The sequence below is a fragment of the Muscardinus avellanarius genome (genome assembly GCF_963383645.1).
Source record: "Muscardinus avellanarius genome assembly, chromosome: 6".
NCBI lineage: Eukaryota > Metazoa > Chordata > Mammalia > Rodentia > Gliridae > Muscardinus > Muscardinus avellanarius.
The window spans coordinates 137,247,105-137,269,661 of record NC_137791.1 but is presented as its reverse complement, the minus strand read 5'-3'; the positions used below and the strand labels follow the sequence as shown (position 1 = coordinate 137,269,661).

The 22,557-nt window shown below is 57.9% G+C and overlaps 1 protein-coding gene across 1 annotated transcript; it reads right to left on the bottom strand.

Moving 5' to 3' along the window:
• Positions 1-394: 394 nt before the first annotated feature.
• On the bottom strand, positions 395-20,033 carry TRMT44 (tRNA methyltransferase 44 homolog; the record flags this gene model as incomplete). Its single annotated transcript, XM_080697289.1, has 11 exons — positions 395-618; positions 3,772-3,888; positions 6,180-6,513; positions 7,869-8,052; positions 9,179-9,285; positions 11,834-11,905; positions 12,173-12,280; positions 13,347-13,415; positions 15,001-15,220; positions 16,967-17,081; positions 19,187-20,033. The coding sequence occupies 11 exons, from the start codon at positions 20,031-20,033 to the stop codon at positions 395-397; spliced, it is 2,397 nt and encodes a 798-aa protein (XP_080553415.1).
• Between the last annotated feature and the right edge of the window lie 2,524 nt (positions 20,034-22,557).

Here is a 22,557-nt window from a genome sequence, read left to right as displayed (position 1 = left end):
CCTGGGAGGGCGCGCCTACGAGTCTAGGAGTTAAAGGACCAGTCGCGCACCCACCCATCTCAGCACCGTGGCCTCGGCTTTGGGAACAATTCAACGAATTCACCCCTCAGGGATTGCTAAGTCACCCACAGGAATATTTGTACATCCTGACTCTTCATTAAACACAAAAAATTGATATTGTTATTCAAACACAAAAGAATTAGGCCTTTAAAATGCATTCCAGAATGAACCCTGAGCCGGGCGTGGTGGCGCATGCGTGCAATCCCAGCATTGGGATTGGCTGTACTGATGCTCCTCCGGCTTCAGACGCATCCTCACGGCATCACGGCACAGAGGGGGCACTAGCCGGCTGGGGGCCAGGGCACGCTTCCCGTGGCCTGCGGGTGCAGGTGACTCATGGTCCCTGCCTCTTCTTCCGGGAGGCCTGGGGCGGCCGCAGCTCCCCAGGCCCGTGGGCGAACGGGCAGCAGGTGGAAGGCAGCACGCAGCCGTCAGGATGGTGGGTAAAGAACCAGCAGACGCGCGTCTTGTAGGCCTCGGAAGGTAGGCCGCGCTGGGCTCCAGGCAACCGCTGCAGCTCCCGCCGCCAGTCGCGAATGTGGACTCGCCCGTTCAGAACTGAGGTTTGGACAAAGAAGACAGAACGAAGACATTACCCAGGAGGCCGCTCAGTCACCAGGACTTGCTTCGCGCCCACATGGAAGGCGCTTGTGCCAGGTGACCCTGCTGGCAGCAGGGACTGATGACCTGTGGTAGGGATGGGCACATGGCGGGTCACCAGGCAGGAAGCGGGCCCCGGTGGTGGGATGGGTGCGTGCTGGCTCATCAAGCAGGGAGACCTGCAAGGCGAGGAGGCAGCCAGGCAGCATGCCCGCGTAACTGCCAGGGTAGGAGGCAGAGGCCAAGGGGCTCACACACGCCCCGCAGGGCACCATGAGGATGGCGCTCTCCCCTCCAGGTGAGCCCGCAGACCTGGGTCTGTCCTGTAAGCAGGCTCACCCAGTAGCCCAGGGTGGTCCCCAGCTTGGGGAAAACACTGGAAAATATCTGTTCTGGGGCAGGTCTTTGAGGATGTGCCGGCACAGGTCAGGCAAGAGGTGAGGTCCTCCCCGGGGCATGAGGCAGGGGCTGCAGGCAAGCTCCCACTGGGCTACATGCACCCCGCAGCCAGAGCCCCTCGGACCTCTGGCAGTGGCAGGTGTCCCCGTGAGCACAGTGACGGAGACGCCCTGCCTGCAGCATCAGAGGAGCTGGGCGGCAGTGGGGAGCCAGGAGGGCGGCGCGGGCTGGGAGAGGGCGCCTGCCGACCGGCCGCCAGTCAGGCGAGGCGCCCTGGGCTGCCCTCGGCCGCTCCACTCTGAGCAGCCCAGGGCGCCACAGAACTCGGGCCAAAGCAACCAAACCCTGCCTGGTCTTCACCGGAAGCCAATAAAGTGCTGCAGACAGAGGCTCAAAGAGAACTGCAGGCTCCTGGGTGACGGTGCAGCTCGCAGGCCTCCAGGACTGACAGCCTGTGAGTGAGGCGTGACGCCAGCTTTCAGCTCACCTTGTGCTGTGGCCACGACCAGCCTGTCTCCACCAGACTCACATTTACTAAATGTTTTCCCTGGAAACCAGAGGTACCTCGCCGCATCAAGGGACACAAGAGGGACTTGTCTCAGCAGCGGGACTGTGTGCAGCCGGCCGTTCCCTCTGCCTCCAGCAGCAGCGTGAGGCCTGCTCTCCCTGGCGGGTTCTAGGGTGAGGGCGACTCCTGCCGTAACACTGAATGGCCACAGCAGGGCCTGGAGAGCCAGGACAGGGGCCCTCACACCCACCCGAGCACACGAGTAACCTGGCCAGTTGGGCCTGGCCTGCAGAGGCAGAGGCGGAGTGAGGGGACGCAGCCCTCCCTGTGCTCCCTGTCTATACCCCAGGACACAGACAGCCCACTGCCAGCCTCCCAACACCCAGGCCCCATCCCGAGACTGGTGCCAGGCGCCAGAGGGGCAGCCCTCCTGGGCACACACTGCAGTCCACCCGTGAGTCCGCCCACCGACAGGCTCTGCTCCTGCAGAAATGTGTTCCTAATCTTAAAATGGAATCACGGGGGCAGCACACACCCCGGCCCAGCCCCTCCACCCTGCACTCACCCCTGCCCCACCGCGGTGCTCCTGGGCTGACGCAGGCTAAGCTGACCGCTCCTCCCCTGCTCCAGACACGGAGCAAGGGCAGACGTGCCCAGCCCCGGCTGCACCCACCTCGGCACGGGGCAGTGCGCTGTGCCCGAGGAGGTGAGGCAGGCTGCGCGTGGGAAGGCGGGGGCGCCATCTCTGCCCCCGAGGCTCTGGCACCCGGGGTCCCCGTGCGGCGCGGCGGTGCTGGCCGCGAACCTGCTCGTCTCGGCTGACCCGCAGCCTCTGCCCACGCTCCCGCTCCCCACCCCCACAAGCATTAAAAAACCAAACCAAACCTCACACGGAGAGAAGGCCCAGCTTCAGCGCATAGTTTCTGCATGACTAGAAAGAATACCGGCACTCGGTCTCCAGCCTCCTACTCAGAAGTGATTCCAAAAACAACCCTGCCCCCCGACGTGAGCGGAGCGCGTGCGTGCGTGCATGTTTACGACGGAAAGAGGAGCTTTTCCTTGTGAAATCAAAGAAAAAATGTGCTGAGAAACAGAAGGAAGAGAGGCCCTGGGGCCGCAGCAAGGATGCCAACTGGTTCAGGCTCGCCCGCTCCGCTGCCCGCGCGAACTCCTGGCTCCAGCGACTCCCCGGGGCCGCTGCTGAGCCTCCTGCGTCACCCCAAACGGGCTCCAGCTGGCTTCACCCGCTGCTTGCCCCAGCGAACCAGCGGGCCACCGGGAGCAGTGTGGACAAAGCCGCACAGCCCTCTGGCACACAGGCAGTGCACGCACACCCAGGGCCACCCGTGCACAGGGCTTGTGTTCCCGTGCACACGGGCAGTCGTACCTGTGGGTGTGCTCACCTCCATCAGGCGCTGTGCCCACCAAGGCCGCTTCCCGGAGCCACATCTGCCGCCCGCCCACTCGCCTCTACACAAGCCCTGGGTGCGCGTGGCTGGAGGGAGGGCGCGGCGCCGCCTGCCTGGCCTTTGAGAGGTGAGATACGTAGGAAGAGGCTCCGAGCTACAGACCGCTTCCTCCTGGTAACCCACCACACCTAGGCTGTGGCTGCAGGCAGCACGTGGCCCTCACCTCACGGCAGGCTGTGATGGGGACTTGGGCCCGGGTCACACAGCGCTGAAGGGAGTGGACGTGGGCTGAGTGGCGCCGGGTGAGTCCTTCCACTGTCGCCTGGGCATCACCCCCCGTGCAAGTCAGAGGCCGCAGTCCTCCGCCCAGCAGCACTGTCCACCCTGCCTGACCTGCTCACCCCGTCCCCTGCCAGGCCCCGCTGCAGTGTCTCCTCCTACGTGAAGCCTTCCTGAGCGCCAGCCAGGCCAGGCTCCCTGCGCACGGAGACTTGCACACACATGTGCCCTGGATGTCTCCAGTGCGCCAGTCCCACCGCCAAAGTAGAGGGTGAAGTGCAGCCCTGGGCACTCGGGGACAGCCTGAGACACGGCCAGCATGCAAAGTAGGAGCGTCCGCAGGTATGTCCTGGACAGGCGACACCCGGCCCAGCGCATCGCACGCCACCTCTACGGCTCTTCTCAAGGTCCGAGATGCCCTGCAGCTGCTCGGATACTTAACTGCAGAAAGGGGAAAGGAGGGAGGAGTGGAGCAGCAGGTTGTGTCCAGAAGCACACGTGTCTACTAGCTCTTACCCTCAAACACCTGGTGGCTGTTCCGGAGCAGCGTCTGCAGGCCCCCACACTCCCGCTTCAGCCTCCGCAGCGTCTCCCCGTCCAGCTCGTCGGCCACCTCTGCCAAGGACAGGCTCCCTGTTGAGAAGTGGGTGTCCCCAAACAACAGGCTGTGACACCGCAGTCAGGCAGACACCACGGGTCCCAAGTCAGTTCCAGTCCTGCAAACTCGAAGCCCCACAGGCTTCGGCAGGCAGGCCCAGGTGCCACTGGATCTGTGGCTCAATCACGGGAGCCGGGGGGACATGAGCTGCAGAGGCGCGGTGTGAGGACACCTGACCCACCGCCCCGCGCGGGCTGAGCACCCAGAGACACTACTGGATTCTGGTGGTGGCCTGGGCCCTGTTCCCTGAAGACTCACCCACTGATAGCGAGCGGAAGCCAAGGAGGCAGGGCCAGCTAGCCCTGCAGCCCGAGCCTTCTCTGGCCTGCTCCAGCCAGAGCTGCCAGCTGGGCATGGAGGGCACGGGCTCAGGGTGGGCCAGCCCTCAGCAAGTGTGGCCAGGCGCAGGGAGGGCACAGCACGCACTGCAGGTGGCCTCCCTCTACAAGGTCTACTGAGAACCACCGCGTGGCAACGCTCTACCACAAAAGCCAGGTCAACTGTCAGCTCAGCACCTGAGTCCCCAACATAACTTACGGGGCTTCTCTGGTACTAGGGACTGAACCTAGAACACCCACCTCTGAGCCACACCCAGCCCTTTTCATTGTTTATTCTGAAACAGGGTCTCCCTAAGTAGTCAAGGCTGGCCTCAAATCTGCGATTCTATCTCAGCCTCCCAAGTACTAGGGTCATAGGTACGTGCCACCACGACCGGCCAGTTAAACAAGAGACATGAACTGGCTTCCTTGGGTGCATCTGCCCAACGCCTGCTACCTGCTGGCACTGCGTGTGGCTCACCAGTGCCCTCCTGCCAAGCTGCAGGTGAGCCAAGGATGTGGGGGCACTGCAGCCTCACTTGCCAGACACATGGACCAGCCCCAGCATGGGCAGCCGCTCCTGCCGCTGCTGCTAAAAGCCCATCAGAGCCCAGTACCCCTAGAGCCCCTTCACGGCCCCAGCAGTGTCCCTGACACAGCGTCCTGGTGCACTGAACCCTCGGCCTGGGCACACCCCCCAGGCTCTGGCCCGAGGACAGGAATCGCAATGGCGAGGGGGCTGAGGGCCGCCTAATGGCTGAGAGGCCCAGGCCCCAGCCCTGCAGAACAGCTCCTCACCAGGAAGCAGCAGAGCCACCTGGGGCAGACGGGCCCGGCCAGGCTCCTGAGGCAGGCAGGGCCCCCCACGTGAGTCCAGACCCTGGGTGCAGGCGGCTTGCTCGCTCACGGGATCCCACCCCAGGGCGGCCCAGCGCCTATCCTGCTCGCGGCTCCTCTGGAGCCGCACAGGTCGCGCCACACCAGGGTCCACACTGCCCGCCGTCCTCGCGCCTTCCCCTGCTCCCCGCCCTGTGCTCGACCAGTCCTGCTGGGGCCCCGCCTGCCTCCTTGCACCCTAGCCCACAGGAGCACCTTGTCAGTGGGACCTCGGGGCCCGCCTGCAGTTAGGCCCCCGTGAGCCGCCTGTGCCAGGACCTGGGGGCTCTTCTATGCAGTCACCATCACGTCTGATCAGTTATGGCAGGAACCGTGCTCACGGCCCTCACAGGTGCGGGAGGATGTGGCCCAGCAGTCACCGGTGAAGGCGCTGTGGCCACTGCCTCCACTCCGAGCCGCGCCTGAGGGTCAGCAGGCAGGCCACCCACGTGCTGTGCGGGAAAGGGCCAGTGGGAGGAGATGCCCCGCTCTCCCCAACACCCCGCTCCAGAAGCCCGTGGCTCCATCTCCCTCCACAGCCTCACATCGCCCTCTGGCGGCCGGCCACGGTCCTGCGGGGAAGGCGCTGAGCTCATTATGCCCAGGAAGTTAAATCAACTTCATAAAAACAGCAGCCACACGTCTCTGGCCCGTCTGCCTTAAATGGCATCTTGATGAATTATACCCTCTCATCACAATGGGGCTTTCTATCTGGGAAGTCCAAGGTGAATTAAATGATCAAATCAGAGCATTCCCAAATTCTGGAGATGTGTTCCAGGGGACTGTGCAATTTTCTGTTAGATGTAACCTGTTTTCTGGTAGCATAGTTTCTACAGGTGGAAATTGAGCAGCCCTGGCCTGCAAGCCGGAGCCTGGCTGTCTGCTAGGAAGTCACGGTCCAAGGTCCCTGCCTGCCCGCCCTCACTCCTGCGGCCTCCACACCTTTAAGCTGACAGGACCTGTAAGGGAGACTTCACGGCCGACGGCTCTCCTCGAGTACATTCCAGTTGAGGACCCGCAGTGCATGGTGGGCATGTGTGTGTGCGTGTGCGCACGCGCGGGGGCCGGCCTACCTCCTGCATTCCAGGTGTGCAGGCCCCCCTCCTGAGACTCCTCCGCACACCGCTTCTCTCTGAGCAGCAAGCTGGCCACCTGCAGCACCACGCGCTCAGTGAAGTCTCGAGGCAGGGCGCCACAGTTCCTCACGCGCTCCGCTTTCTCTCGAGGGCGGAATCCAGGCAGCCAGCGCGCCCCGGCCTGGGCCCCCGCGTCCACGGCGCTGGGGCCCTCCCTGGCCGGCAGGCTCTCGGGGCAGGCCCGCCTGTGGCGAAGGTAGCCAGCCCTCTGCTCGTCCATCTGCGCTTCCTCAGTGGGCGGGTACCTTCTGGACTTCCCAATGAGACAGACCTACGTTCACAAAGGGCAGAACAGGCACTTTGGCAGGCCATGAGGCGTGGCGTTTCTCTTGCTCGGCAGTACAAATCACACAGCAGTTCTGGGTCCTTCATGAAATAATCCTTCTGTGCGCAGGTGGGGATGGAGCCAGGCTCAGCACACAGGGCAAGTGCTCCCCACCAGCTGCATCCCCAGCCCTAACACTAACACAAGTGGCTGAGGAAAACAACTAACAGAGCCAGGCACGGTGGTGCACGCCTGCAATCCCAGTCCTTGGCAGGCTGAGAGAGGAGGATTGCAGGTTCAAGGCCAACCCCAGCAACCTGGCAAGACTCTCGGCAACCTGGGGAAACCATTTCAAAAAAAGAGCTAAGGCTGTAGCTCAGAGGTAGAGTGCCCTTGGTTCAGTCTCCAATATCTATCGATCTTTCTCTCCTTCCCCCTCTCCTACACACACACACACACACACACACACACACACACACACTCACACAACCGCCAATGTAAAAGCCCATGGAACACTGCAGGCTCAGACCTTCAGAGGTCTGGTGAAGTTGGACAGTTCATACTCGCCGAGCTCGGCAGCGAACTATTTCAAACATGTCACGTGTGTCCGGATTGCCACGTCCCTCGAGCAGACCCAACCCTGACTCTGGAGAATGGGACTTGAGGTATGGCACACAGGCACTGGCAGAGTGCTTGGTGCGGTGCGGGTTCAGGGCGCTCGGGTTCCTTCCTCCTCAGTACATCCAGGCGAGGGCAAGGCCTACCCCAGTGGTGGCCAGAGAGCCTCGGGCCCGCACGTCCTCTCAGGTCTCAGCCCTGGAGCCCAGCGCTGTCCTGCGCCGTGCACCTCAGCTTTCCATGCTGGGAGCAGCACCTGGCAGCGTTCAGGCTGCCAAAGGCCGCTGAGCATGGCTGCTCAGAAGCTACAAAGCAGCACACACCCACCGTGGATTCAACCCCCGACTACCTGTTGTCAGAACAGAGGCTCAGAGAGCGTAAGCGAGAGCCCGCAGTCTCCAACAACAGGCAAAGGATGGCAGACGCAAACATCGGAACTGTAGGGCTCCTGAACTACTCAGGACCCGAAGTCCAATTGCATTCCAACTTCAGATACGAAAGTCAGAACCTTAAAAATCAGTAGGCTACCTGCCTACTCATGACCCCAAGTCTGAACGGATCTGACTTCAGAAGACGATGCCTGGCCTAGAGAGGACATTCAGGACAGAGGCGCCAGACACCAAAGACAAGCCCTGCGGGACGTTTCCAGAGCGGCTCGGGCAGTGACACCTCGCAGCTGTGCCCAGCCCTAGGCTCCCGTCAGACACCCATAGCCGCCCAGGCCAGTGCCGGCCACAACGTACTCTCTTGGTGGAGGGGATCCTAAGGCAGTCCTCGTCCACGTGGAAGCCACAGCAAAGCCCCACTTCTCGGATGAAATCCAGGTACTCCCGGTACTGCGTCTTCTGGCTGTGCCTGCGGCGGTACCGTCCAGCAAAGTCAAAGAAGCAGCAGGGCAGGACGAAGAAGCGGCAGTCGTAGGAAGACCTGCAAGACGGGCCACGGCCAGACGCCGAAGCTGGGGCGGCTCGGGAAAGCGCAGGAGAGCAGCCACCGGCTCCCACACACCAGGGAGAGCATAAGTTTGCTCCCGGCCAATACGTGTTTAAGATTAACTGAATGTTAATACTTGCCTTCCCCAGGTGCACTGCCCCAAACAACGCAGACAGTGTATTTTCTCAATGAAATATGAATCTAATCTCTTGAACAAAAGAACTTTTCCATCACAATTATTCTTTTCAACTGTGACTTGGACTTTTTTTTGTACTGGGGATTAAACCCAGGAGCATCCTCTACCTCCAAGCTATACCCCAGCCCTATTTTAATTTTTTGAAACAGGTCTAGTTGCTGAGGGTCTGGCTTAGTTGCTGAGGCTGGCCTTGAACACACGATCTCCTCTTAGCGCCTCTGCGTTACTGTTTGTCCTGTGATCTAAACTTTTCTGAAGAATTTTGAGATTTCAGCTCTGAATAAGAAATTCAGAGGCCACAAAGGTCAGGGTTGACTCACATTCTTCCTGAGAGCTAATATGAGTCAAAAGGGCCTGAGGCCAAGGAGCCCTGAACTACCTACCACAAGCAGTGTGGCCAGCCTCGCGACCCCTCTGCCGCAGCGTGCATGCTGCAGCCTCCGCCAGATGTGGGAGGCCTGCTCTGTAGGGACAGAGACATAACTTGCATGTTCTAGTAACCATGCTTTACAAAGCAAAGCAAGCCAGGCATGGTGGCACATGCTTGTAATCCCAGCATTCGGGAGGCTGAGACCGGAAGATCGCGGTTCACGGACAGCCTCAGTTACTTAGCGAGGCCCTCTGCAACTCAGTGAGACCAGTTTTAAAATAAAGAATAAAAAATAGGGCAGGGGTGTAGCTCGGAGGTCGAATGCCCCTGGGTTCCATCCCAAGACCCGCACACACACAAAAAAGCAAAGCAAGTTGGATCTGCTTTATACGGAACCCAATGTACGGAATACATCACTATTCAACACTTGACCTAGCACACGTCAAGTGGTTAACAGCCACACGGCTGAAGGCCACCAGCCTGGGCAGCGTTAGGGGACAGGACATCCTGGGCGGCTACTTGCCGGGCCCACTCTTGGGCTGACGCTCACTCACCTGGCTGCAATGACAGGTATCCAGGGCGTGAGCTCGTCGGAGTGGTTACCAAGCAGCCAATCGACGTCAGGGTAGAGGGTCTTGTCACTCGGGGAGATCGCATCTTCCTTCAAGAGTGGCACAAAGACAGGACAGGTTGGTCAATGCAGAGCCCCATGGCGGCCGTGCTGGCAGGACAGGTGCGGAGACAAAGGGTCAGGCTGCAGCCACGCAGCCACGCAGCCACACAGCCCCAGGCTACCTGCACCAGAGTCACAGAAGCAGAAGTGGCAGGAAAGTTTTAGGGCCACCTTGCAGAAGCAAGAGCCTTTACAGACACTAGTCTCTTTCTGATAATCAAAAACGTGCTTTTAGAGCTGGGCGTGGTGGTGCAGCTCGAGGTCGACCCAGCTCGAGGCCGAATGCCCCTGGGTTCCATCCCCAGACCCGCAAGACAACAACAAAAGTGCTTTTAGAGCTGGGCACGGTGGCGCATGCTTGTAACCCCAGTATTCGGGAGGCTGAGACAGGAGGATCACAGTTTGCGGAGAGCCTCAGCTACTTAGTGAGGCCCTGTTTCAAAATAAAGAATAAAAAATGGGGCAGGGATGTAGCTCGGAGGTCGAATGCCCCTGGGTTCCTTCGCCAGATCCACAAAACAACAACAAAAAAAGAGCTTTTACATGAACACAAAGAGCTGCAGGGGAGCTGGGACACAACCTCTCCCTCTGGAGGAACAGCCCAGCGGGCAGCCATTGAGCGCAGCTGGGTCTGGGCCAAGCGCGGCGCCATGGCGACTGAGGGGCCTCAGGCCTGGGACGAAGCCCAGCCACACAAGCAGACAGAAGAAGGGCGCCTGGTTCCGTGCTAGATCTTCTGCACACTCTTGGGCAGCAAGTGGAAACCTACTAGACAGGCAGTGCCCTCCTGACTTCTGCACAGGCGGGCCCTTCCTGACAGCTGGCAGGCCTCGTCACTAACCGAGAGCCAGCGAATCTGCTGGTGAGACGGAGGAGGACAGAGCTACACGGCCATCCCAGCCTCTGCTTTGGAAGGTGTAGAGTGAGGCCCGAGGGCAGAGAGCGGAAGAGCTATTCCCAATGGGTGGGAACACGCAGGAGAGTCCTGACAGCCTCGCCTCTGGAGGCCACTCCCGTAACAACGCGCCCACACTGGGCACACAAGCAGAACTGAGATCCGCCTGCCTTCCTCGTTCTTAAACAGGTACATGTGCCCTTTACATAGATGTGAAACGCTGAATACGCTCGGTGACCGATAAGTGTATAATCTAGACAGGAAAAGTAGCCTTTGGTCATATTTATGTTTTGCTCCCACCAGGCCTGAATTTAAATTTGCCCATGCCCCTTTAAGAGCTTGAATTAATCAAAACTGTGTTTAATTCAGAAACTGCCATAACCGCATCACAGCCATGTTGCCACAGCGTCCTGGAAACACAGCCCGCCTGCTGCGTGAGCGGCCCGCCGGCATTCGGGATAGAGCAGCGCTCAGCGCCCCCACTCCGCAGACGCCCACGGGGTGAAGAGCCTGCAATCCTACGACACTGCTACCACACACGTGCCTTGCTTAACACTCACTGGCTGAAATCGAGGTTTGTGAAGGAAGAGGCTTCATGACGTGCTTGGTCTTTGGGTCCAGCTAGCACCTGATCATGGGAATCCCTGGACTTTGGTGGGGACACAGGGTCGGGTCACTGGGAAATACAGACCAGAAGGGACCTGCCAACAAACACGCTTTCCTGTGCCCGAGATCCTCCAGGGCAGAGAGCAAGGCTGCACCGTACTGGGCTCCTAGCCGCCGACCCAACGCCAGAATAAGCCATTCTAGCACTGAGCCGGGCCGGGGTTGGAGGGGGAGCAGCGGTGTTCAGGGACAAGAGGAAATACAAGTGAATCAGAACTGGGACTCTGGCGGGCAGGGCGCCCTGCCCGAGGGCTGGGACCTCCCCAGGTCAGACGGCTCCACAGGAGCCAGAGGCGGGCTGCTGGGAAACCCTTAACCCAGAGAACCTTCACCCACTTCTAAGGGCAGCCTGACGCTCTGCCCTTGGCAATGATCTCAACAGGGGCCTGTTCCACTGCCGTCTGAACTTACTGCTCAAAACAAGGCAGGCCTGAGGACACATAGATTTGAAATGAACGCTGTTATTCCGTGTGTGTGTGTGTGTGTGTGTGTGTGTGTGTGTGTGTGTACTTGGGATTGAGCCCAGGGACATTCTACCTCTGAGCTAGACCCCTGGCCCCCTTGATTTGGAAACAGGGCGCAAGTCACTGTGCGCTGGCCCCTGGCCCAGCAATCCTGCCTCAGTTCCCAGGTCTGGGGTCAAAGCCATGCACCAGGCAGAGGGTCCTGCAGGCGGGCACTCAGTACACGCTATAGGCAGCCATGAAAGGCCTGGGGAGAAGCACAGAGCCGGAGCACTGCCTCCACCGCTGGCAGCACAGGTGCCCAGCCAGGCTCAGGCAGGCCTCGGCCAGGCCGGGCTCTTCAGAGCAGCCAGAGGCAGTGGGAACCACCTCGTGTTTCTCATTTCAGAGCCCACGATGGCCCTGGGCGACTGGCGAGCATGTCTGACTGGCCCGCACATGGACACATGCTCCGCCCAGCGGCTGCCACCACAGAGGGCCGTGCAGAGACCAGGCGCAGCAAAGCCGGTACCTCTAGCCGAGTGCTGGGCCCGTACATGTCCCAGATCTTCCTTCTCCGGACATCAATCCCTCTGCCTGGATGCTGAAATAACGAGATTGAGAAACCAAGGGTTAAGTTGAGTACAGGCCTAGGGGGGAGAGAGGGTGCAGACAGCCCCAGTGCCCTCACGTTCTGGCTCCCAGCCCCCACAGGCAACCGCTCACAGGTTTCCACCCCCTTAAGACACCAGGAAGCGCAGCCTAACGGCCCTCCCACATTCCCGCAGTTGTGGACGCCACTTCACCGAGTCTAGGCTGCAGCAACCAAGGGCCGTGCACCTGCCCGGGAGGCGGCCACGGAGCGGCTCACCCCTTCGCTGCTCAGGATGTGGACCAGCAGGCCGTTCCCGCAGCCCAGGTCCAAGAAGGACTGCTTGGCGGTCGTCCCCCTCTCGGCTCTTTCCTCTTCCCACAAGACCTAAGGAAAAGGCAAAGCAAAGCCGGCTTGTCATTTACCCTGCTCACGAATAATCCAGCGCAGGTCCCGCCTAGGCCAGGCGTGGTAGCGTGCGCCTATGACCTCAGCTCCTCTAAGGGCCGAGACAGAAAGATGCCTAGTTCAAGGCCAGCCTGGGCAACTAACAAGACCCTGCCTCAACATAAAATACAAGGGCTGGGGATGGAGTTCAGTAGTAGAGTGCCCCTAGGTTCGATCCCCAGTATCTCTCACTCACACACACACACACACACACACACACACACACACACGAATCCCCCCTGGACTTTTAAATTGCACTCCCAGCAGAGGGTAGAGAGAGCCTCGTCTGAGGCCCTGAGCTTGAGGTAGTCAATGCACAGGTGAACAGAAAGGACCTGGTCTCTCTCCCCAAGGGTGGCTGCACTGGTGATGCCCCAGCTGATGTTACATGGGGCAGGACTCTGCTCACCGCGTCCACATGCAGGGCTGGGGCGTGGCTTGGGAAGAGCACACGCCAGCATACTAGAGGCCTGGGCTTGGCCCCAGCACCGCAAAACCCCACAACACCCCCAGGCGAGGACGTCTCTGGCGCGGGCTTTACAGAGAAGTGACAGTGTCTTCACATTCTCCCTACGTGCTGTAAGCTTTATTCACTTTGACAAAAACTACACTACTTTTATGCCATATAAGAGAATCATTTACACACTGGACACAAAAATTAAAACAAGCTAAACGGCATCCCCAATTCAGCTGCCCAGCCAGCCAGCTAAGGAGAGTCGAGATGTAGATGCTGAGGCCAGAGCCCAGCACGGGCCAGCGCCCCACGGCGCCTCCTCGGCACGGAAGCCCTGGTGCCACCCGCAGCCTCACCCACCAGCTCCCAACTCAAACCTGCTTTACCCTCAGCAACATCACCAGGAGAGATAAAGCCCTCACACGTGCAACCAGCCTCGGCAAATGCTATGGCCGCCGGGGGCCGGGGGCGTGCTAGCGGCCCTCGCTGCTGGTGGCATGTGCTGGCAACCCTCGCGTTCCACACTCGTGTGAACACCAGATATGCGCTTACCAGCAGGTATGTGGCAATAGCCACGTCTTCATACACAAACTTTTCAGGATCGGTGACTTCAGGCCATGCCTAAAAAATTTTCAAGAGCATGTTTAAGTTTTTGTCCCACTTCCCCACCATAATAAAGTGTCCCCAACAAGCACGAGTCCAACTGAACCAGTCATGCAACAGAACCAGGTGTGGTGGGCACACACCTTTCATTCCAGTACACGGAGGCTGAGACAGGAGGACCGCAGCTTCAAGGCAGTGTGCGGTGACTCAGCAAGACCCTACTTCAGAATAAGAACGAAAACACGCTGGGCTGCAGCTCAGTGGGAGCGTGCACCTGGGCTCAATATCCAGCACCACAAGCAGCAAATAAATAATAAAAGAAAAATATAAGCCAGCGCCAAAGGTACACATTTACAATCGAGTCCTACAGTGAGAAGTTTAACATAAAGACAGAGAATGATTACATACTGTGTGTAACAGGCCACGCCTGGTGTAACATGATCAAAAGCAAGATTTTACAATAAAGAAAATGTATGTAATACGTTTAGATGAGGCAACCAGAGGCCAAAAGAAAAGGTCGACTACACTGTCCTCATAGTTTATCTGGCTAAAATCAAGGAGCCAGGGAATGGCCAGAGGAGGGAGACCGCACAAGCCAGGGATCAGGAGACAGGCTCCAGCCCGGTTCTCAGTAACCACTGTCTCCCTGAAAAACCAGGGTGAAGCCTGTGCCCCAACTGGCACGTGGATGATCGTCGTGGAGCCCTAACGGCGCACGGCCCTCGGCGAGGGCGGCCTCACTGCGGAGTCAGCGCTGTGCACAGCGGGCCAGCGTGAAAGGCGGCGCGGGAGACGCTCAGGGTTCTATTTCCAGTCACTGTACGAGACGCGACTTGGTGGCCCGGCTTCCACGAACAATTTCAAAAGCTGTAGAAACAGAAGTACCACCTTCTTGAAGGGACTGAGTATAGGAAGGCAGGGTCTGCGAGAGAACAGGCTCGGCTCAGGCAGCCAATCCCGGGGACTCGTGGGTGGTGCTCCGGCCACACTGCAGCTGACTTGGGGCGCTTCCACCGCAGCATGGCTGACTGGAGGACATGCTGCTGGGAAAGGTTTTTTTTTTTGTTGTTGTTGGGTCTAAGGATGGAACCCAGAGGCATTTGACCTCCAAGCTACACCCCCTGCCCTATTTTTTATTCTGAAACAGGGTCTCACTGAGTTACAGAGGGCCTCACTAAGTAGCTGAGGCTGTCTGCAAACCATGATCCTCCGGTCTCAGCCTCCCAAATGCTGGGATTACAAGCGTGCGCCACCACGCCCGGCTTGGGAAAGGTTTTTTATTCCTTAGAAGCATGTTCTTTTTTTCTTCTTCTCTTTCTGTTCCTTAAAATGTCTTTAAATTTATGCTAAATAATTATGGCAATTCAGTAACTAATTGTATATTCAATTACTTTAAAATTAAAATTCCGTCTTTGATCTAGTGAAAGAATAATGTGCAATAAAGATCAACCCTTGTGCACGGCCTGAGGCCCACGCGCGCCGACCCAGGGCGTGTGGGATGGCGCCTGCACGCGAGGGCCGAAGAGCACAGAGGCCATCCTCCCTGCACACTGGCCATGGTGCCGCAGGTGAGCAGGGGCTCGGAGGTGTCTGCTGGAATTACCTTCACCATTTCCTTGTACTTCTCTTTAAGTTCCTGGTAAGTCTTGCTGTATCTCAGGATGGAAATCAGAGAAAGGGTACTTTTAAATTCACTCTTCTTCTCCTCTACAGACCACCTGGCCAGCCTGGCCAACAGTTCTTCACCAAGCCAGATGGGTCTGGGGTATATAACTCCATCCGAATGCCACCTCTCTGGACAGAAAACCAAAACAGATATGAACCTTTAAAAACAAAAGAAATATAAGTAAGTGGGGCTGGCTTTAACTCTAATTTTTAAACTGTGTTATTCACCAACACAGAGGTTAAGACATCTATAACTACAAAACACTTTACCAAAAACATAAGAAGACTTGGAAGTAGTTACACAAGTCTCATCCACTGGAGGAAAGCACATTTAAGCGGGCAGGAGAATCTCTTTTGTGACTTGTAGACATGCGTTTTCACATGTGGGAAGCCAGCAGGGGCCAGACCGGCAGGCCCCTCTTTCCTCCCGCGTACACAAGTAAGCCTGGTCCAAACCTGGCAGGGCTTTCCCAGTACTTCTATCTTTAATTCACATGTGCTACTCACATGTGGGTACACTGGCTCACCAAATGCTCGCCTGCCAGATGGCGTGCAGAGAAAGAGGACACCCATGCGTGGTCTGCCAGCAGGCGGCGCGAGTGTGCGGCTCTCCTCTCTGCTCCCTGCCATGTGCTGGCTCCAGACAGAGCCGTGCCTGCACAGGCCCCTCTACCCATGTGTTCCATAATGCAATGCCAGCTCACAGTCCATGGGGGCTGCAGGGACAAAAACGGGCCCAGAAACCCCACACTGTGAGGCCTGCAATCTGGGAGAAGATGGGAAGGCCTAGTGTTAAGCTTACTGGGCAATAAGGGCCACAAAGAACACACAGACCGAGACGGCTAGGGGACAGGCGCTGACTGGAGGCCGCCGGCAAGGTGAGCATGGCCAGTCTGCTGAGCCACCCTGAGGGGCATACTCAGGGCAGGTCAGACCTGGGAGAGGCTGGGAAGGACCCCCGACACCTGCCTGGGTCCTCCGGCCACCAGCTGTGCTCTCCAGCTGCACCGACACTGGCCACGGCCACACAGCTGCAAACATTCTGTCCACGGGGCTGTCCTGCTCCTACCTGGACCCCAAGCTCTCCCCCAGGAGTCCACATGGCTTCTCCCTGGACGTCCCCTTCCCACGTGACTGGTATGTCAGTCCCAACACAGCCTTTTTTTAATTTTTGTGGTACTGGGAATGGGACCCAAAGCATGTATCTGAGACACACCCAGACCTATTTTATTCTTTTATTTTGGAACAGGGTCTCACCAAGTTTTGGAAGGCCTAAGTTGCTGAGGCTGGCTGTGAATCTACAATCCTTCTGCCTCTGCCTCCCAAGTACTGAGACTAAAAGCATGGGCTACCACGCCAGCTGACACTGCCATTTCCCATGCAGGGTCATGGGAGTGGAGCCACCCTTATTGTTTTGGTTGTGTCTGGCACTGAAGCATAGCTGTCCCGCCCCAGTACACCCAGCACATGCTGGGCACACACGTCCTCCTAGAGGCATGGGGAGGAGGAGCCATCAGACTCCATCTCAGCGGTACTCAGCTGGAACGCAGCAACCCGAGGCCCAAGGTGTGACTAGCACCAGGACGAGAGCAGCATGGGAAATGCCAGCCTGGGCGCTGGTAACAACAGGAGCGGAGCAGATCTGAACTCCGTGCCCAAACTCGGTGCGCCGACACCAAGGCCAAGTGGGGTGGAGACTGGGAACTCGGCCAGCTTGGGACCCCACACAGGGCAGCACCAACAAGCCCTGGCACAAGATGTCGGTGAGAACACACTCCCGCACACCACCCTGCCCGAAAGACAGGACCTTGGCCCACCAGGATCCCAGAAATCTTTCCACTGCCCAGAGAAACAACATCAAAATAACAAAGCAAGGGAAGAGGAACCGGCGGCCTGGTCCTTACCATTCCCCTTTGGCATGGCTGAGCTGAATTTGATACACGTTGCTCATCTTAACCTCCAACTTCCCCTCTTTGTCTTCTTCCAGAGGTAAAAATGTTGTGGTTCCATTGGAGACATCTGGGGGGGGGGGGGACAAGGGAGGTGGGTAACAACTGCCAAGCTCAGCGTCTCGGCAGAAGAGGGGTCAGCGGTGGCGCATCATTCACACGTCCTGCTGCTTCAGACCCCAGAGGCTCCCGGCCTCTGTCCCCCAGAGCGGCTTTGTGTCTTAGGCACTGCTACAGAAAGTACGGGGCCCAGGGCAGCCATGGCCGGTGGTGCAGAGGCCCAGAGTTGGGGAAAGAGCAATCTGATGTGGACTGGGGAGAACAGGGGCCTCTGTTCTGGCTGAGCATCGCCATGGAAGACTGGATGACTCTGACCTTCTGAGGGCACTGCTCAAGCTGCAGAGGCTGGTCCAGGCCAGGAAGCATCGTGTCTGGCCCTCCTATAGGGACCCATGCTGTGTGGGGCCCATTGCTGGCAGGGATGCCGCACTCACCTTTTCAGGGAAATATAAGCAGAACGATACTAAGATGAATCTCTAGCATTCTATCAGTTTGTGTGGAAACCTGAGGTTTGGTTATGTGAGGTTCTAGTTCTAAAATCAATTGTTTAACTTTGACATAAATTAGCAAAATCAAAAATTACAGATGAATATGTATGTCACTTCACAAATTAAATATGCATAACTGAAATCCACCTTCCATAGCAAGGGAAAAGAACCGGTCTACGGGGAGGCAGTAGAAGCTGGAGGGGCTGATGGGATGCAGGCAGAAATAAGGCAGGGTGAGGGACCAGGACAGTGGCCGTCAGGGGTGTTGCCCTTCAGTCTAGCAAATGGAAAATACAATGATAAAAACTGGAAGAACCCCTGGGCTGGACAGAGTCAGACTCTTCCCTGGAGGACCTGGGGGAAGTCTTACAAAACGAGGTGGGGAGTACAGCAGGCGTTGAGGAGGATGTACCCAGTCTCCCAAAAGTGTCCATGCCCACACTCAGTACCCATGAATATGCTGTTACACAGCAAAAGGGACTTCTATACATGATTAGGGCTTTGCCTTAGGCAAGACTACTCTATGCCATCTGGGTAGGCCCATGCTAATCCCATGAACACTGAACAGCACAGAACCTTTCCCAGCTGGAGGCTGAAAAGGAAGTCAAAAACGTGAGGATTCAAAACCCCTGCAGGCTCAGAGATGTAGCGAGCTGTAAAACAGAGAGAGGCCTCTAGGAACCAACAGCCTTTTAGAAAAGAAGCAGAGGAGCCAGGCGTGGTGGCGCACGCTTGTCATCCCCGCGTGTGGGAGGTGGAGACAGGAGGATCGCGCAGGTCCGAAGCCAGCCGCGCTGGCTTAGGAGACCCTGTTTCCAAAAAAAAAAAAAAAAAAAAAAAAAAAGTAAGAAAGAAAAGGTCTGGGAGCGTAGCCCAGGAGGTAGGAGGGCTTCCAGGAACCCCAGTACCACCACAAAAAAAAAAAAAAGAAAAGAAAAGAAAAGAAAAGAAGCAGAGGCTCTGGTTCCACAATCACACAGAACTGGATTCCGCCAACCTGAATGAGTGTGGATTCTCTCCCAAAGCCTCCTGAGAAGAGCCAGGCCAGCCAGGTCTGGGATTTGGGCTTTATGAGAGGTGCCCAGAGCAGAGAGACCAGCAGAGCCAGTTTCCTCTCACAGTAAGCTCAGAACTGTGTGAGAGAGAATCAATCTGTCTGGTTCAGGCCACTAAGGGTGGGGTAGTTATTTATGAAGAAAATCACGCTACTGAATCAAGTTTGAGGCAAGTAGTGGTTGTCTCCAAGTCAGTCAAAATAAATGTCTGAAGACAAGCAGGTTCCCACTCCATCAATCACCAGGCTCTTTCACTTCTGTCTCAGAATACAGTGATTTCGTTTCACTTATCTCTTTACCTGCTAAACTCCTAACGTATCGGCCAATGTCCAGCGCATCCTTCACCTTCTCCTCAAGGTCTTTCAGACACCACTCAGTGATCTCATCCTTTGTACTACAGACACATATTTCTACACGCCCCCTCAAAACCGGATAAAACACTACAAATTCGCTAGTGCACTGCTAAGCAAATGGCATGGCAGGGCCTTTTGGTGCCTTTTCACCGACCAGACGTTCAATGAATCCTTTTTAATCTAATCGTACCTTCCCTCCACTATCAAGTAAGCTCTGACCTTGCACGACGACTTCTCTCCTAGGAGCTGGAAGCGGGCAATGGGCGCTCGTTTTCGGGATGACGGTTCTGAGAACCAGGTCGACCTGCCGTGCTTTCCCTGGCTGCGATCCCGCTCCAGAGGGAGCGAGGAAGGCCAGCAAATCCGGATCGCGGTCGGCAAGGCCTTGGGAGAAACGTTCCCAGAGCAAATCCAGATCTGCGGCGGGGATGCTCGCGTTCCGGGCGAGCAGAGGCGCCGGGGCTGCCTTCCCCTGCTCCTCCGCCTGTGAAAACCCGCTCTGGGCGTCTTCAAGTCCGTGTCTCCCGGTGCCCTGCTCGGGTCCGAATTCCGGCCTGGGGTTCGGGTCTCCCTCGGGGGAGCCCGGGCCGGCGCCCCGCCTCTCTCGGGGTTTGCACAGCGCTGCGTCCCGCTCCTCCCGCTCCCGGCCGGCGTTCGGCCCAGGGCCGGGGTCTTCGTCGGAGAAACCCTGGCCGGGTCCAGGCCCGTCCTGGAGTCTCCATTGCGCCGCGTCCCGCTCCTGCTCGGGGCGGGCGCTGGGCCGTGGGCCGTGGTCGCCCTCGGGGGAAATCTGGGCCGGTCCCGGGCCCTCCTGGAGCCGGCTCCCCGCCGCGCCCCGCTCCTCCTGCTCGGGAACTAATTCCCCGGAGCGCCCCCCGGCGACACCCTGGCCCCGTCCGCGCTCCGCCCGGGGCAGGACGGCGCTGCGGCGGGCCTCCACACGGGCGCCGCACAGCCGCTTGTTGGCCACCTGCGGCCGCTCCAGCCACACGGTCACGGCTGCCCAGAAGCCCCCCGGGAGCAGCGCGCCGGGATCGCACACCGAGAGCCGGCCCACCTCCGCCATGGCCGGCGGCGCGTCCGATGACGCAACCGGGCGGCGCGCGCGTCGGCGTCGGGGGCGGGCGGAGCCGGAAGTGGGCCGCGCGGGTCGGCTTCCGGCCAGGGTCGCGGCGGGGGGCGGCGATCGGGTTCCGGGCCGGGCGGCGCCGCGCCCTTCCCGGGGGCGTCCTCCCCGCGCGGCCGGCCGACGGCGTCGCGGTCGGAGCCGCGCTCCGGCGGGCAGTCCGCGTACCAGAGTCCGAGGCCTCCAGCGGCGGCCCCGACCCGGCGCGTCAGCCTCAGGCGGGAGCGGAGCGTGGACGCGCAGGGCCGGCCCTCCTGGCGGCCGGGCCCCCACTTCCCCGCCGTGCCGCGGCCGCTGCGCCCCCGAGCCCGAGCGGGCCGCGGCGTCTCCAGAGCCGGCCTCCGCCACCCGCGGAGCGGCGTCTGAACCCAGCACAGGCTCGCCTCGTGCGCGCGACGCCCATCAGCACCCGAGGTCAAGAGGCACCTGCCGCAAGCAAGGGGGCGCCGGGGCAGCTCCCAGAGCTGTCTCCCTGAACGCCGGGGCGAAGGGGTCCTCGGAGGGAGACGACGCACAGGCGTGTCGGAAGGACTTACCACCTGTAGAGGTGGGCGCATTCCTGAGCATGCTCAGTTCCAGATGATTTGTGTGTGTGTGACAGGTTCAAAAAAAGCTGATGGAAGCCGGGCGTGGTGGCCCACGCTTGTGATCCCAGCATTCGGGAGGCTGAGACCGGAGGATCGCTGTTCGCAGACAGCCTCAGCTACTTAGTGAGGCCCTCTGCAACTCAGTGAGACCCGGTTTCAAAATAAAAAATAAAAAAAATAGGGCAGGGGGGTGTAGCGGTAGAATGCCCCTGGGTTCCATCTCTAGTAACCGCAATAAATAAACGCATACATAAATACATAAAAAAAGGTGATGGGAGGCTGAGATCTGAGGATTCCAGGTTAGAAGCCAGCTCGTGGTAACTCAGTGAGACTCTCAAAATATAAACGGCTGGGTATAGCTCGGTGGTAGAACGCCTCTGCGTTTATTCCTCAGTACTCCCCCTCCACACACAAAATAGCTAATGGGGGTGGTAAGGGGGTCGCTCCCCTGTGACCCCAGCAACTCAGAGGTTGAGGTAAGAGGTTGTAAAATTAGAAGCCAGGTTTGCAATTTAGGGAGACACTTTCAAAATAAAAAGGGTTAGGGTTGGGGTGTAGCTCAGCGGTAGAGTGCCCCGGGTTTCAATCCCCAGTACCCAGGGAGAAAAATATCTGGGATAAGAATGCCTATGGGATGGAGAATTAGCATTGTAATGAGATTGTAACTAGCAAAGTTCAAGCTAAGTGACTCTGTGATCCGGTTGCATTGGGTTCTGGAAGGTCTTATCTGAAACCAATACCTTGAGGGCACTTCAGCAGTCATTTTAAAGGGCCACAGCTTCTTCCCTGTGACCTGCTTGCCTGTAAAAGTGCCTGCCCAGGAGCTCACAATCTGCCACAGGGAAGGTGGCGCACTGCAGCGCCATCCAGCGTCACCAGCGCACAGTCTAGTGATCGGCAGTGACCTTCCCCAAACCTCAGATTCTTCTCTCATTCCTTTACACATTAGTCCCTCAGTTGGGACTTTGTCATCCCTCCCACTATCCATGGATCTCGGTCAGAGCCAAGGCAAGTGAGAAGGGATTGAAGTCACAGGATTTGCAATGAGTGTCCAGGCCGAGTCTGTAGAATTAAATAAAAGATAAGTAAGCCGGCTGGGTACAGTGGCACATGCTTGTAATCCCAGCATTTGGGAGGCCGAGACAGGAGGATCGCGGTTCGAAGCCAGACTCAGCTACTTACTGAAGCCCTTTGTAACTCAGTGAGATCCTGTTTCAAAATTAAAAAAAAAAAATAGGGCTGGAAAAATAAATAAAAATAAAAATAGGGTGTGTCGCTTGGAGGTAGAATGCCCCCTGGGTTCCATCCCCAGTATTAAAAAAGAAGATAAGTGAGCCATGTGACCTGAGACACCTGCTCGTTCCAAGTGCATCTGGTCTTTGAACATGAAGCTGATTTCTCTGTTGTCCATGTTTGTTTCCTGGGCATTACCTAACAAATGACCACTCACTGAGACACGCCGATTCTCTCCTGCTTCTGGAGAACCTGTCCCTCTCCCAGCTACTGCTGCTGACCACCTGGGTACTCCGTGGCTATGTCTGCTTCATTTCAGCCTCTGCCTCCACCACGGTCACGTGGCATTCCCCCTGGGTTTCTGCGTCTCATTTCCTCTTCTAATAAGGACACCAATCATACAGGATCCAGGATGGCATCTTTTTTTTTTTTTTTTTTTTTTTTTTGGTGGTACTGGGGTTCCTGGAAGCCCTTCTACCTTTGGGATACACTCCCATGGGCTACACTCCCAGACCTATTTTTTAACTTTTTTTGAAATTTGGAAACAGGGTCTCTTAAGCCAGCGTGGCTGGCTCCGAACCAACGTGATCCTCCTGTCTCCGCCTCCCAAGCGCGGGGATTACAAGCGTGTGCCACCACGCCCG